Genomic DNA, 12,938 nt, shown 5'->3' with positions numbered 1-12,938 from the left:
TACAAATGTGTTCACGAATTGACAATTCTAGGAGCAAATTCCAAAAGTGCAGAATCACTCCAGCATCTCCTCACTGACTCGGATCTCAACAACGACTGATCCGACGAAGTTGAGACTACGCTTAATCGATAGCTTGGGTACGATTTGCATAATAGAAGTGTTTTTACTTTTCTTCTACGTGCCCCATGAGTAGAGATATTGCAATGCAAAGTCCACGGGTCTGAATTTTCGCGTAATTTTTAAAACGTCGTCGTCGTCGTCGTCGTCATCGTCGTCGTCGTGGTCGACCAAGCCAGTGGAGGGGGAAAAATCCTTTTTACTTTTCTGTCGCAACGTGGCATTGGCGCTGCTGACGTGACTGATTACCGATATTACCGAGGTTACCTACGATGACATTATATACTTTGAATTCGATGTCCACACATCGAGTTCAAGGTATTAATACACCTAGACACCGAAAACTACGGAGCGCACTATCTGGACGTCGTCATCGGCGACCTGGGAGACGTGGACATCGAGTTCAAGGTATTAATACACCTAGACACCGAAAACTACGGAGCGCACTGCCTGGACGTCGTCATCGGCGACCTGGGATACGTGGACATCGAGTTCAACGTATTAATACACCTAGACACCGAAAACTACGGAGCGCACTATCTGGACGTCGTCATCGGCGACCTGGGATACGTGGACATCCAGTTCAAGGTATTAGTACACCTAGACACCGAAAACTACGGAACGCACTGCCTGGACCTCGTCATCGGCGACCTGGAATACGTGGACATCCAGTTCAAGGTATTAATACACCTAGACACCGAAAACTACGGAGCGCACTACCTGGACGTCGTCATCGGCGACCTGGGATACGTGGACATCCAGTTCAAGGTATTAATACACCTAAACTTATTCAAACTTTGCGCGAGACGCTATACGTGAGATACGCGACAGCAGCGCCAATGCCACGTTGCGGCAGAAAAGTGAAAAGGATGCTGGCCTGGTTGACGACGACCACGACCACGACCACGATGACGACGAATAAAAATTATGTGAAAATTCACACTCGTGGACTTTGCATTGCAATATCTCTACTCATGGGGCACGTAGGAGAAAAGTAAAAACACTTTTATTATGCAAATCGTACACAAGCTATCGATTAAGCGCAGTCTCAACTTCGTCGGAACAGCCGTTGTTGAGATCCGAAATTCTGAGGGCCCGTCAACTCGTGTACTCGCGTAAACTTACACGGTCGGTCTCGCGCGCGCGGTACTAGCTGCGCTTACACTTGGCGCGAGACACTACCGTGTCTCGTGATAAACGCGAAATACAATGGACTCTCGAGGCCGAAACCGCGTTTGACAAGGCCAAAACTGATCTTGCTAATGCCAGGTTATTAGCACACCCGTCCAACACTGCCGACACTCGCGTCGTGTCAGATGCTTCGGATTTTTCCATAGGTGGGGCCCTTGAGCAGTATACCTCTGACGGTTGGAGACCATTAGCTTTTTTCTCCAGAAAGTTTACTCCGGCGCAGAGGAACTATAGCGCGTACGACCGCGAATTGACCGCGATTTATGAATCGATAAAATTTTTCAGACACTTTCTTGAAGGTCGTAATTTTAAGGTCATGACAGATGCGACAATTCGCTATACTGCGAATTGTCAGGTGAATCGATCAGACCCTACATTCCAGCATCTCTTAGAAGACAGGTCTTCGACCTTTTTCACAACCCCGCGCATCCAAACGCAAAAGTAACGGACCGCGTCATTAGACAACGTTACATCTGGCCTAACCTGCATCGCGATGTCGCGACTTGGGCGGGTAATTGTACCGATTGCCAGCAGTGCAAGATCTCTCGCCACGTCAAACTTGAGTCTGCTCAATTTTCGGCTCCTGACGGGCGTTTCGACCACGTCCATATGGACATAGTTGGTCCCTTGCTTCCTAGCAACAGCTTTACTTATTGTTTAACATCTATAGATCGGTTCTCCCGCTGGCCAGAAGCGATTCCAATCTTGGACATTACTGCCAAAACAGTAGCCAAGACATTTTACGATAATTGGGTCGCTCATTTCGGTGCACCTCGTATTCTCACGACCGATCAAGGTCAACAGTTTGAAGCGCAGCTCTTCTCAGCCCTTCTCAAACTGATCGGATGCTACGCATTCGCACTACGGCTTATCACCCTGCCGCTAACGGCATGGTCGAGCGTTGGCACCGCACCTTCAAGGCGGCGATTATGTGCCATAACACTTCGAGCTGGGTGGATGTCCTCCCTACAGTTTTACTTGGGTTACGCACGCATGTGCGTATTGACACAAAAGCCTCTCCTGCCGAATTTCTTTACGACACGGTATTACGGATTCCGGGAGAATTTTTCCTCCAGGAGGATTTTACGCCGGATCCCCAAATTTTTGTAGACGAGTAGACAGCACATGCGACAGGTGTAGCCAATACCGGTGGCACACCATTAAAAAAAACGCGTTTTCCAATTTAAGGAGTTGTCAGTCTGTTCGCACGTCTTCCTCCGTAAGGACGCTGTTAAAAAGCCTTTGGAGCAGCCTTATTCGGGCCCCTACAAAGTGCTTGAAAGGACGTCAGACAAAGTCTACACTATCGAGATTAACGGCAGATCCACGGCCGTATCGATAGAACGTCTTAAGCCTGCTCACTTCATTCCGGACGACATTCCGATCGCTAACGATCCGTCCACGTCCGATGCTACGGACAAGCCTTCCGCTTCGTCAAGCGCTCAGTCAGGTACCTTGAAAACTTATGCGGGTCCTAAAAAGAAGGTACAAATTAGGCTAGACAAAAACACTGTACGTACATCCGCACGCTAGTCAAGTCTCGACACGGAGACGTACAGTCAGTCATTTCAGTGCGCGTAAAAGTTTATTTTCCGTTGTTCCACCTCTAATAACAATAATTTTCATTCTGGTCACGGTCGCGTATTCGCTGCGGTTTATACGTACATCCTGCGTATGCGTAGTCTTTAAGCAGCGGTATAATATATATTCTGTTTTATTTCGGGTTTCTTGCAATGTACATCCTGCGTCTACATATTTGTTCTAAGCAGCGGTACTATAATATTGTATAATCCGTCTTACAATGTACATCCTGCGTCTACATTTTCGTTCTCAGTAGCGGTACTATTGTATAATTCTGTCTGTGATACATCCTGCGTATAGACTAGTTCTAAGCAGCGGTATCATAAGTTTCTGTAATATTCTTTGTAATATTCGGCAGCGCCGATTATTTGTGATAGACACTGTGTCATACCAACTATTTTTATTTCTCTCCAGCATTAGCACTCGGGGGGGAGTGTGTGGCGACTAGCGAGTTGCCCATCTATACCACGACTCAGTTCATGGTCGTTGGTGGCGCTGTCCGAGCGGGACAGAATAAGTTAAGGTCTTTGCACGTAAAAAAGCGTTAAGCGTAACCGTAATTTTAGTCCGTAATCGTAGTTTTCAACACGTACAGACAGATGGAGCAACCCAAGTAAAATTCCGAAGGTTACGGACTAAAATTACGTAGGTTCCGTAGGTTATGGACTAAAATTACAGTTACGGTTAATGCTTTTTTACGTGCAAAGGCCTTTAGTCTTAACTAGTCTCGTGCACGAACAAGACCGGCCATTTTGTCGTGTATCCTGATCTCCAATAAAGTATATCTTTTACATTCACCAAGTGAGTTGTTACTTCCGCCTTAGCCGAGAAACCAGCCTTCGGCATCTGAAGTACTGTGGCACTTCAGCCGGGGCTTCCATATTATATACATAAGCCCACAATCGTGCGGCCATTTCAAGTTACGCCTTCGTGTCGTGCATTACTTTTGCGTGATTCTGCTCTCGGTCGGGATACCGCGCGGTTCTCGCGGCGATCGTGCCTTTTCGGTGCTGGGGCGGATTGCCCGCGTTGTCTTACGCGCGTGTATGGGGGAGGCGTCGGGGATTCGCTCGTGGTATCTGCGTCGGGTCGTGTAAAGTCTGTATATAGAGACCCTTAGTATTATTTGAGTGTTAGATTTAGTTCTAATTAGTGTAACGTAATACATTCATGTATATATATATATATTTTTTTTTGTGTGGTAATAAGTGACGGGCAAAGGTAGGTTAAGTTGCCCGTCACTACCTTGTTTGTTGCAGATAGACGTAGTGCGCTTGCCTTTCTCAAGGCACGCACTGAGCTAAAATAAATCGCCGACCTGCTCCAGACATCAGCGGATTTATTGCTGCTTTTCTTTCTTTTATATATTGTATACTGTGACCGTTCGAATTGTTAGTTGCTGTGCAACGGATAGCCGCGGGAATTCTAGGGTCCGGCGGTGGGTGTCTCGAAAAGATAGAGAGTCAGGTTCAATCTTAACTACTAACTATATTTAAAGCTTATCCTACAAGAATGACTTACAACTAGCTTACAATTATCCTTATAACTAATTCCGTTATGACGGCGGTTCGCTATTCTAATCTGGCGCACGAGCGCTTCGAAACATATAGATTCTACGTGCGTGACGGCGATCGATTGGTCGGCTCGGTCGGCGGCGGCGCGGTAGTATCGGTTCGGGCCGGTATGTTCGTGCGCGGCTCGGTTCGCTCGGACGCGGCGCGGTACGGCGGTTCAGTGCGGGCGGCGCAGGCGCGGTACGTTCGGTGTCGGCGCGGTGTACTGTCAGCTCGCCGGTGACAGCTCGTGTTCGCGGTTAGGTTCGCGGTTAGGTTAGGTTAGGTTGTGTGTCGAGCCACTCAGCACATGGCGAGGATTATAAGCTTCGCTCAGCTCGCGATAGCCTACGGAGAGGATGGCCACTCAGCGCGTGGCTCGGATCGGCAGGGATCTCCCGCTCAACTCGCGGTTCTCGGGCAGGCGCTCAGCACGCGCCAGGATCATAGGCGGGTCGGTTTCTCGCTCAACTCGCGAGTTCGGAAACGGCTCGTACTCAGCACGTCGTCGCCGTGGTTAGACCTGTTCAGCTCACAGGTCGGGATCTGGTGCTCTCGGTGGATTTTCGCCGGCTTATATACCCGTTGGTTGTAGGTGCGGGACGGAGTGGTGCCCGGGGAACTTGTGCGCGGTGGGGGAAAGTGCTTTGTTGTTAACGGCACGTTACAATACTCCTACCCTTTTCAGGTTGGACCTCTTATGGTGTCACGAGTGCGGGGGGCGGTTTTCCCGTGAGCTTTCTAGTGTCTGTGACGGTTCGGGGTTAGACCGGCCGCGGTTTGAGGTGGAATCGGGTGTTCTCCTGTGGAATAAATAGCGGTCGCGTCGTTCGAGCATACCGAGTTGTGGAATTTATCGTGGTTTTCCTGTATAAAGCCCGCTGCAGACGATGCTATTTTTCCTGCTGGATTACTAGCTGGATTTGTATGCTCGCTGCATTGCGGGCAGCGATGATAGCAGTACTGCTGACTGTGTTGCTGGCTTGGCTTCAAACGGTGCTGGTTTTCGCGTGAGAGCTCTGCTTGATGCTTGACAAGATAAATATGAATCAGACTATTGCTGCTGCCATATATCATAGAAAAAAAGTAATTGCATTATTTTCATTATTAATTGTCGAAAAACGGCGACGAAACAAACATCACCAACGTATATGGAGTCGACAGTGGCTACAAAGACGAAATGTGTGTAATAATGTGCTAACCATGTTATTTGAAGAATTAGGGTAAGTATAAATCTATCAATTTGAATTTTTTGTGATATTTCTTTTTACTTATATGTATGTTATTTATATTTTCTTGCAGACCTGAAGATCCAAAATCATTTCAAAATTACACTCGAATGCAGGAAGAGGTTATGGAGGAACTATTAATTCTTGTTCGTCCATATATTGAAAAGAAAGATACTGTAATGAGAGAAGCAATTTCTCCTCGGATGAGATTGAGTGTAACCCTACGATATCTCGCAACTGGCAATTCATTTCAAGATCTCGCTTTTTCCACAAGAATTGCCCCAAATACTCTATCGCAAATTATACCAGAAACATTACAGGCTATCATTGCAGTGCTAGAAGAAAAAGTGATATCATTTCCATGCAAGCCTGATGATTGGGAAATCGTTGCTAATAAATTTCAAATGATGTGGCAGTTTCCTCATTGTATTGGTGCTTTGGATGGAAAACATATCTCCTTTCGTCCTCCACGCTGTGAAGGGTCTAAATATCGTAACTATAAAGGAACAGATAGTATTATTCTTTTAGCCTTGGTAGATGCAGATTATAAATTTATCTTTGTAGACATTGGTAAAAATGGTCGCATTCATGACTCAACAGTGTTTCGTGAAAGTCCGTTAGGAAAAAAATTAAAAGAAAACGCTCTTAATTTGCCACAACCGAATATTCTACCTGGTTTTAATTTTAAAATGCCATATGTAATTGTAGGAGATGATGCTTTTGCCTTACATATTAATTTAATGAAACCGTACCCAGAACGTAACTTGACTCGAGAGAATCGAATATTTAATTACAGATTGAGCAGGGCACGAAGAACTGCTGAAAATGCATTTGGTATTCTTGCTAATAAATTTAGAGTTCTCTTAAATCCTATACCACTTGCTGTAGAAAAAGTAGAGATCATAACGTATGCGTGTGTCCTCCTTCATAATTTTCTTTTGAATAAAAAAGTACAAAATTTTATTCCTTCTGCATATAGAACTGAAAATTCACGATATTTAGAAACACCTGAGTCAGGGTTACGAAGTGTGGGCCAACAAGGCGGAAATCATTCGTCTGTCGCAGCTGGAGAAATAAGAGATATGTTTTCCACATACTTTAATACTACTGGTGCTGTCTCATGGCAGTATACTGCTGTGGAGAGAGGAAACTGTTAACTATGTTTAAATAAATTTAATTAAAAAAATTGTAACTTTGTATGTTTGGATTTTTATTTATTTATTATAGATTAAAGAATTGTGAAAGTTATTAAAACGAATAACTTAAAATAAACTTTGTGTTTACATTTCCAACTTGTCAATAATACTTAAGAATATAATGTTATTAATATCTTTAAATTGAAAACTGAGAAAACTGAGAATAACTTTCTTATATATTAAAACATTAAAATTATTTAACAACATTAATTTTTTTCTTTGAATAACAGTTATATAAATTTTTAATATGTAACTTATATAATATCTAAAGAATACATGTATGCGAAAAAATAAATTTCAAATTAAAACCACAAATGTAAATAAACTAAATATTATTTTTACATTTTTCAACTATTAAATAATATAATATAATAGTTATTAATGTAATGTATACCTGAAAGTATAAATATCTGAAGGATGCACGTGCGAAAAGAAAAATTTCAAATTAAAACGAATAAATTAAAATAAATTTTGCGTTTACATTTCTAACTTTTCAATAATACTTAAGAATATAATGTTATTAATATCTTCAAATTGAATACAAAGTAAAAAATAAAAACAGGAAAACAATTTCTATCAGGTTTGTCTTACTTCTGTTACATCTTTCGTACTAGCTTCTATAGCCGTACAAACCAATGTATTCATTATTTCAAATTTAAATATTTCATTTTTAAAACGTTTTAATATCGATCCTATAAATACCATACAGGCATCCACGGGATCTGGTACAGTATTTGAAGAATTACTAGATACATCCATTGATTTTAAAATTATGGGTTGTTTTAATGAATCTGCTAATGCCTCAATAGCTCCAGCATAAATAGTATCTTCAGTATTTGATTTACGTTTCTTCGTGGTTGTAACTGGAGGAAGTTGACAATGTGTGCTATTACTACTAGTACTAACTGATGAAGATATGATAGAATTTGCTGGACTAATAGAAGGAGATGGACGAGAAATATTTCTAGAAAGCAATGTTTTATCAGGAATCAAAGATGCAGTATGAGAACTGATTGATGAAAATTGGTCATTAACTGTTGTAACTGATTCTGATGGTTTAGTAAGAAATGTAGTTGATTCGGCTATAGATTTATCAGCAGAATTGTCAAAATATTCATCTTCTAACCATTCTTCATCCATAAATGTCTCATTTACTTGAGATAGTTGTTTAGTCTTTGACAATTCTTCATTCTACAATAGAAAATATATAAATAAATACATAAATAATAGTAAAATATATAAATAGTATAAGAAATAAATAATTACTTGTTATTAAGAAGCATATACTATAAAATTCTAATAATTTGTCACAAAAATAATTTATATATTTATTTCACAAAGTATTCACTCATTTTTAATTTAAAAGAACATAGTATTTTACCTGATTTGAAATCAACAGTTGTTCTGTAGAATTTTTTTCTATAGAATTTCGACTTTTCCGAGGCGTGCAATAAGCTTCTAAATATTTTAAATTATTAAAATACCAGAGATTCGGTTTGTATACCTGTAAATATAAAAAAAAGTTTTTACAAAAATGAAAAAGAAATTAAACTAAGAAAGATTAAAGGAGTCCTAGTCTGCAATAGACGATTTAAGCCCGAAGCCCTTAAGAAATTGACCAATCATGGTCAAGTATGAGTAGAATATGCCACTGTGATTAGTCAATTTCTAAAAGCTTAGGGTTTAAATGTCTATTATAGATGAGCACTTAGATTTTTATATTTACGTCGTCAGTTCCAATTCCAGATTTCATTGATGATTTTATTTTCGCGTTTTCAATATTAAATTGAGTCCGCAAGTTATGAAACTTTATTGAACACTCGCTTTCTGTAGTTCCTGGTCTAAACATTAAGACAGCAGCACACACATGTTTTAATGCTTCACTTCGGATATGTTTATTGTGGTAATTAGGTGTGTTTATTGCGTATAAACATGGCTCTTCTTTGTAGGCCTCTATTAGAGTTGTAATAGCTTCCTTTGTCCATTTCTTTTTTCACTTTTGCACGTGGAGGACATCATGTGTTTTCTATTTTCTGTCAAATGATACTTGAGCTCGCTGATACTTGAGTTCACTTGTTGGTCTGGTTTGGTGTTGGCTCCCGATCCAGCGACAGGATCGACACGGCTTGAGTTCACTTAAGTACTGTAACCTCACTTAAGTACCTAACCTTCATGCAAAGAAAATATTTTGATCACGTTACCTAAAGCTACATTCTGATTGGTTCTTGCAATGAGCAAGCATAAAACTAAGCAAGAAAAATAGCACCTGATCTATCACGGAAATCTAGGAGATCAGCCAGCAGGGTGACCAGCGGGTCACACAATTTCCAGCATAGAAGTTAGCGAGATTGCCAGCAGAGGCGCCAGCTAGTAATCCAGCAGGAAAAATAGCATCGTCTGCCGCGGGCTTAAGAGTCACGTTGGTGGGTCACGTAATTGGCGCAGGGGAGAACGGGGGTGCGGGTATGCGATTTCCGTTCTCCCTAACCCCTTGTGACTCCGCTCTTGTACCGAGGGGAATTGGAGTTTCCGCGTTTTCGAAGCGGATTCGAACTTGTGTTAGGGGTTAAAGCCACGTGTGTTGGGGTGTGCGTCGGGTGCTTTTGCTGGCGAAATTGACGTGGCCGGTTGTGATCACGTGGTTACGCCTTTTCGATCTTGGGCATCGGGACTTGGCGATTTCGTGACTCCGCGTTGACATCGTTGGGGTTAGAGCCTCGCGCTTTTTGTACAAGGGTGGTGCCTCTCGTAGCGCGAATGGCTGTCCCGGGGGTTGTGTGGCAGCTGCACGTCTGTAGTGTCTCAACCTCTTGCGTGGTTAAACTAGCGTCGCGTCGGAGAAATGGCGGTTGAGGTTAGGTCTTCCTGCCCCCGCACTTGACACCCAGCGATAGCGAGGCAAAATATTGGTGTTCTCTAACAGGCGGGGTGGTGCTCCCTGTCACGTGTGGAATTGCGATCGCGGTAAGGAGTTCTCCGAGGAGGTCTAACAATAAGGGTGCGGTTACATGCGGCGTAACTTGCGTAAGCGTAACTGCAGCGTAACTTGTGCTGACCAATCACGTCGTCTCATTTGAGTGTTAGCTTTTGCCTAGTTATTTTACGCTCTTTACGCTATTGTCATTACGCCGATGTCAATTTCTAGCGGAACTAGTGGATGATTGTGCAGGCTGGTGTAGTCAGGTGTAGTTATTACAACACAGGACGGGACAAACGAGAAAAATGAATAAGGATCAAATAAAGGTAAGTTACAAGTAGTTTCGTATAGAATTTATTATAATTATAATTTATGTAGTGTTCCTTGCGGAGAATCAGAGGTGTTCTCTCGTTCTATACTTTTGGTCGCCCTGAAAAGGGCGGTTTGTGTGTCGCCCTGAGAAGAGCGGTTGCGAGTCTTCTTCGGGGATGGTCTCAAGTCTGTGATCCGCCCGGTGTCGGACCTTCTGGCGGCGGCACGTTCTCCTTTTCCTCCTTCTTCGTCGGCTTTGTCGGAGAGGGTCCGAAGAGGCTATCCAGTTGCCGGCGTAACCTCTTGGAGGACTTCTTCCTGCGGCCTGGCGTCCGCGGCCGACCGACGGGTGTACGCGGAGGGGAGCTGTCTAGGCCTGCCGTGCTCTGCGTTCCTCTCGGCGAGGATGGTTGCGCCACGTACACAGGCACGACCCGAAATTCGGCCGAATCCTGCGGAGTCGTCTGAGTGGCTGCGTCGACGGTGGCAACACTGCAGTGGACTTGGGTTCCTTGCTCTCGGAACCGGGCTCCTATATTTACAATCGGCTGGAGTCTCCACGGGAAGTAACTGTGTCCAAGTATCGGTGGAGGTATAGGCCTCTGGCGCAGTCGTGGATCCGATGGTGGTCCGGGATGCGACGGTGGCAGAGGCGGTACGCGCTCTGGGCTTCCTGGTGGACGTTCTGGTGGCGGGACGTCTCGGGTTCGTCGCCGGACTCGTGGCAGGATCTCTTCGTGGTGCCAAGGCCCTCAGGAGCTCTCTTGGGTAGAAGTCGAGGCCCGTGGAGCTCGCTCGAGGAAGTGGTCGAGACCTTGCAGAAGCTCGCTCGAGTGAAGATGCCGAGGCCCAAGGGGCTTACTCGGTGATGATACCGCGGCCTAGGGAGGCTCGCTCGGCGATGATACCGAGGCCTAAGGAGGCTCGCTCGGCGATGATACCGAGGCCTAGGGAGGCTCGCTCGGTGATGATACCGAGGCCTAGGGAGGCTCGCTCGGCGGAGATACCGAGGCCTAGGGAGGCTCGCTCGGCGAAGATACCGAGGCCTAGGGAGGCTCGCTCGGTGAGAATCCAAGGCCCGAGGGGCTCGCTTGGAGGAAAATAATCGAGGCCCGTGGGGCTCACCCGATCAGTACTACAGACGACTACTGGCACTCGCGAATCGTCTCCGACGAGAAACACTTATTGAAATTTCGTCGCCGCCGGAGGTCTTAATATACCCATCGCCACCGAATTCTGAATGCGAGTATGCTGCCGGCGCTGTGTCCACCTATCGGCGGCGCGCCGTACTACCGCCGCGCGCCGTGTCGTCGGCGCTCGCAGGAGCGGCGCCGTGACGTGTGGTGCCCGCGCGCCTGATGTGGCGTGGGTCGCCACAATTTATTATAATTTGTTATGAGCAAGTTATGATAGCATTCGATTATATCTGATCGACTGCTCACGGCACGTCGATATGAGGTTATGATGATTTTAAGATTTCAATGCTTTTCCTTTGGCTTTTTCATCCTAATGCATTATTGTTCACATTTTGTACGCTTGCCTTTTAGCACAAATGTGGGTATTGCGGGAGGCTGTTCGAATTTACATATTTTATCGAGCATGATTGCTTTAAATATTATGTGGAGGGTGAAGATAGCATTTACGTAGACGAAAACTATGTTGTGACAATATGTATGTTTACTGCAACCTTCTATTCTTTAGACATATTTTATCGTCTCATAACACAATAATTAAACTTTTCCATTTGTTAAATAATCAAAAGCAGTACAAAGACTGTGGAAGGTCCTGCATGTAAAGATACCTTGGATGAACTCTTGATTGGGGCTGTGAAGGAAAGGAGGGCGCTTTACGACTATACTATACCTGCTTCTCAAAGAACAAATTTACGTAAAAATGCGTTATGGTTAGAAATATCCAATATTTTAGGAGGTACTATATGTAATTTTTTTTCTATCTGTACATCTCTATGTCTAATCTTTTGTGAATACACATACAGATATTTTATACGTTATGAATCAATTATACATTATATTCGTTAGGGGCTCTTAGTCCAGAGGAGGCTAAGGCTCGCTTTAAATACCTGCGAGATAATTATACGAAAGCTCGTAAAAAGGCAAAAGCCTATATTCCCAGTGGATCAGCAACTAAGCAACTAAAGCTGGTGGACTAAAGAAATCAAAATTTAGATTTTACGATCTCATGTCGTTCTTGAACGACTTTCTTGAAACACGGCAATAAGTTCTTTCTCTTCAATGTACAAAACTGTACCACTTTCTCAAGTATATTGAGACTACAGCTTGCTTCATGTTTGACACACTCACATAGGATGCTGTATGTAAATATACAGGGTGGGCCATTTTAATTTATACAGTCGATTTTTTAAAAAACTAAAAGATATGAAAAAATGTTTCAGACAAAAGTTGTATGGTTTCGAGGGGGACATAAGATGGTACCATAGGTTTGACTTTGAAGAGTAATTTGAAGGTCACATAAAGGTTACCTTCAATTTCTTAAATGGAACCTACTATTTCTCGCTACATATTCTTGTAGGTTATCTCGTGAGCTTTCCAAAACACTATAATAAAGTATTTTTTTGTTAAGAACTTTTTGAGTTATTAAGGTTTGAAAGTTTCAATATTTAGACGTAAATTACAAAATATCTTGTAAAATATTCATTTTTTTATCATCTTACCTTAATACTTTTTTGAACAGAATAATGATACAAATCAACTGGTGTAAAGAAAACAAACAATTTTGTAACAAGCAAAAAAAAATTTTTTTTAAATTGCTTGTTACAAAATTGTTTGTTTTCTTTACACCAGTTGATTTGTACCATTATTCT

The 12,938-nt window shown here is 43.2% G+C and overlaps 2 protein-coding genes across 2 annotated transcripts; one reads left to right on the top strand and one right to left on the bottom strand.

The window, feature by feature from the left end:
• Window positions 1-5,393: 5,393 nt before the first annotated feature.
• LOC105556374 lies at window positions 5,394-6,828 on the top strand. Its single transcript, XM_012003461.1, has 2 exons — window positions 5,394-5,665; window positions 5,745-6,828. The coding sequence occupies exons 1-2, from the start codon at window positions 5,469-5,471 to the stop codon at window positions 6,826-6,828; spliced, it is 1,281 nt and encodes a 426-aa protein (XP_011858851.1). The 5' UTR covers window positions 5,394-5,468.
• A 561-nt stretch (window positions 6,829-7,389) lies between these two features.
• Window positions 7,390-9,351, bottom strand: LOC105556373. Its single transcript, XM_012003460.1, has 3 exons — window positions 8,594-9,351; window positions 8,249-8,371; window positions 7,390-8,058 (listed from the first exon to the last, which is right to left on the bottom strand). The coding sequence occupies exons 1-3, from the start codon at window positions 8,714-8,716 to the stop codon at window positions 7,444-7,446; spliced, it is 861 nt and encodes a 286-aa protein (XP_011858850.1). The 5' UTR covers window positions 8,717-9,351; the 3' UTR covers window positions 7,390-7,443.
• Window positions 9,352-12,938: the final 3,587 nt, after the last annotated feature.

The sequence above is a fragment of the Vollenhovia emeryi genome, unplaced genomic scaffold (genome assembly GCF_000949405.1).
Source record: "Vollenhovia emeryi isolate VEMERY1.0 unplaced genomic scaffold, V.emery_V1.0 DF940071.1, whole genome shotgun sequence".
NCBI classification, from domain to species: Eukaryota; Metazoa; Arthropoda; class Insecta; order Hymenoptera; family Formicidae; genus Vollenhovia; species Vollenhovia emeryi.
The sequence above is the reverse complement of the archived record's forward strand: the minus strand, read 5'-3'. Positions and strand labels throughout refer to the sequence as shown.

Coding starts and splice junctions, on each gene's coding strand:
- LOC105556374 (XM_012003461.1), top strand. CDS start 5,469: ATGCTTGACAAGATAAATATGAATCAGACTATTGCTGCTGCCATATAT. Junction 5,666..5,744: donor ATGTTATTTGAAGAATTAGG/GTAAGTATAAAT, acceptor ATTTTCTTGCAG/ACCTGAAGATCCAAAATCAT.
- LOC105556373 (XM_012003460.1), bottom strand. CDS start 8,716: ATGTTTAGACCAGGAACTACAGAAAGCGAGTGTTCAATAAAGTTTCAT. Junction 8,372..8,593: donor CTGGAATTGGAACTGACGAC/GTAAATATAAAA, acceptor TTATATTTACAG/GTATACAAACCGAATCTCTG. Junction 8,059..8,248: donor AACTGTTGATTTCAAATCAG/GTAAAATACTAT, acceptor TTTCTATTGTAG/AATGAAGAATTGTCAAAGAC.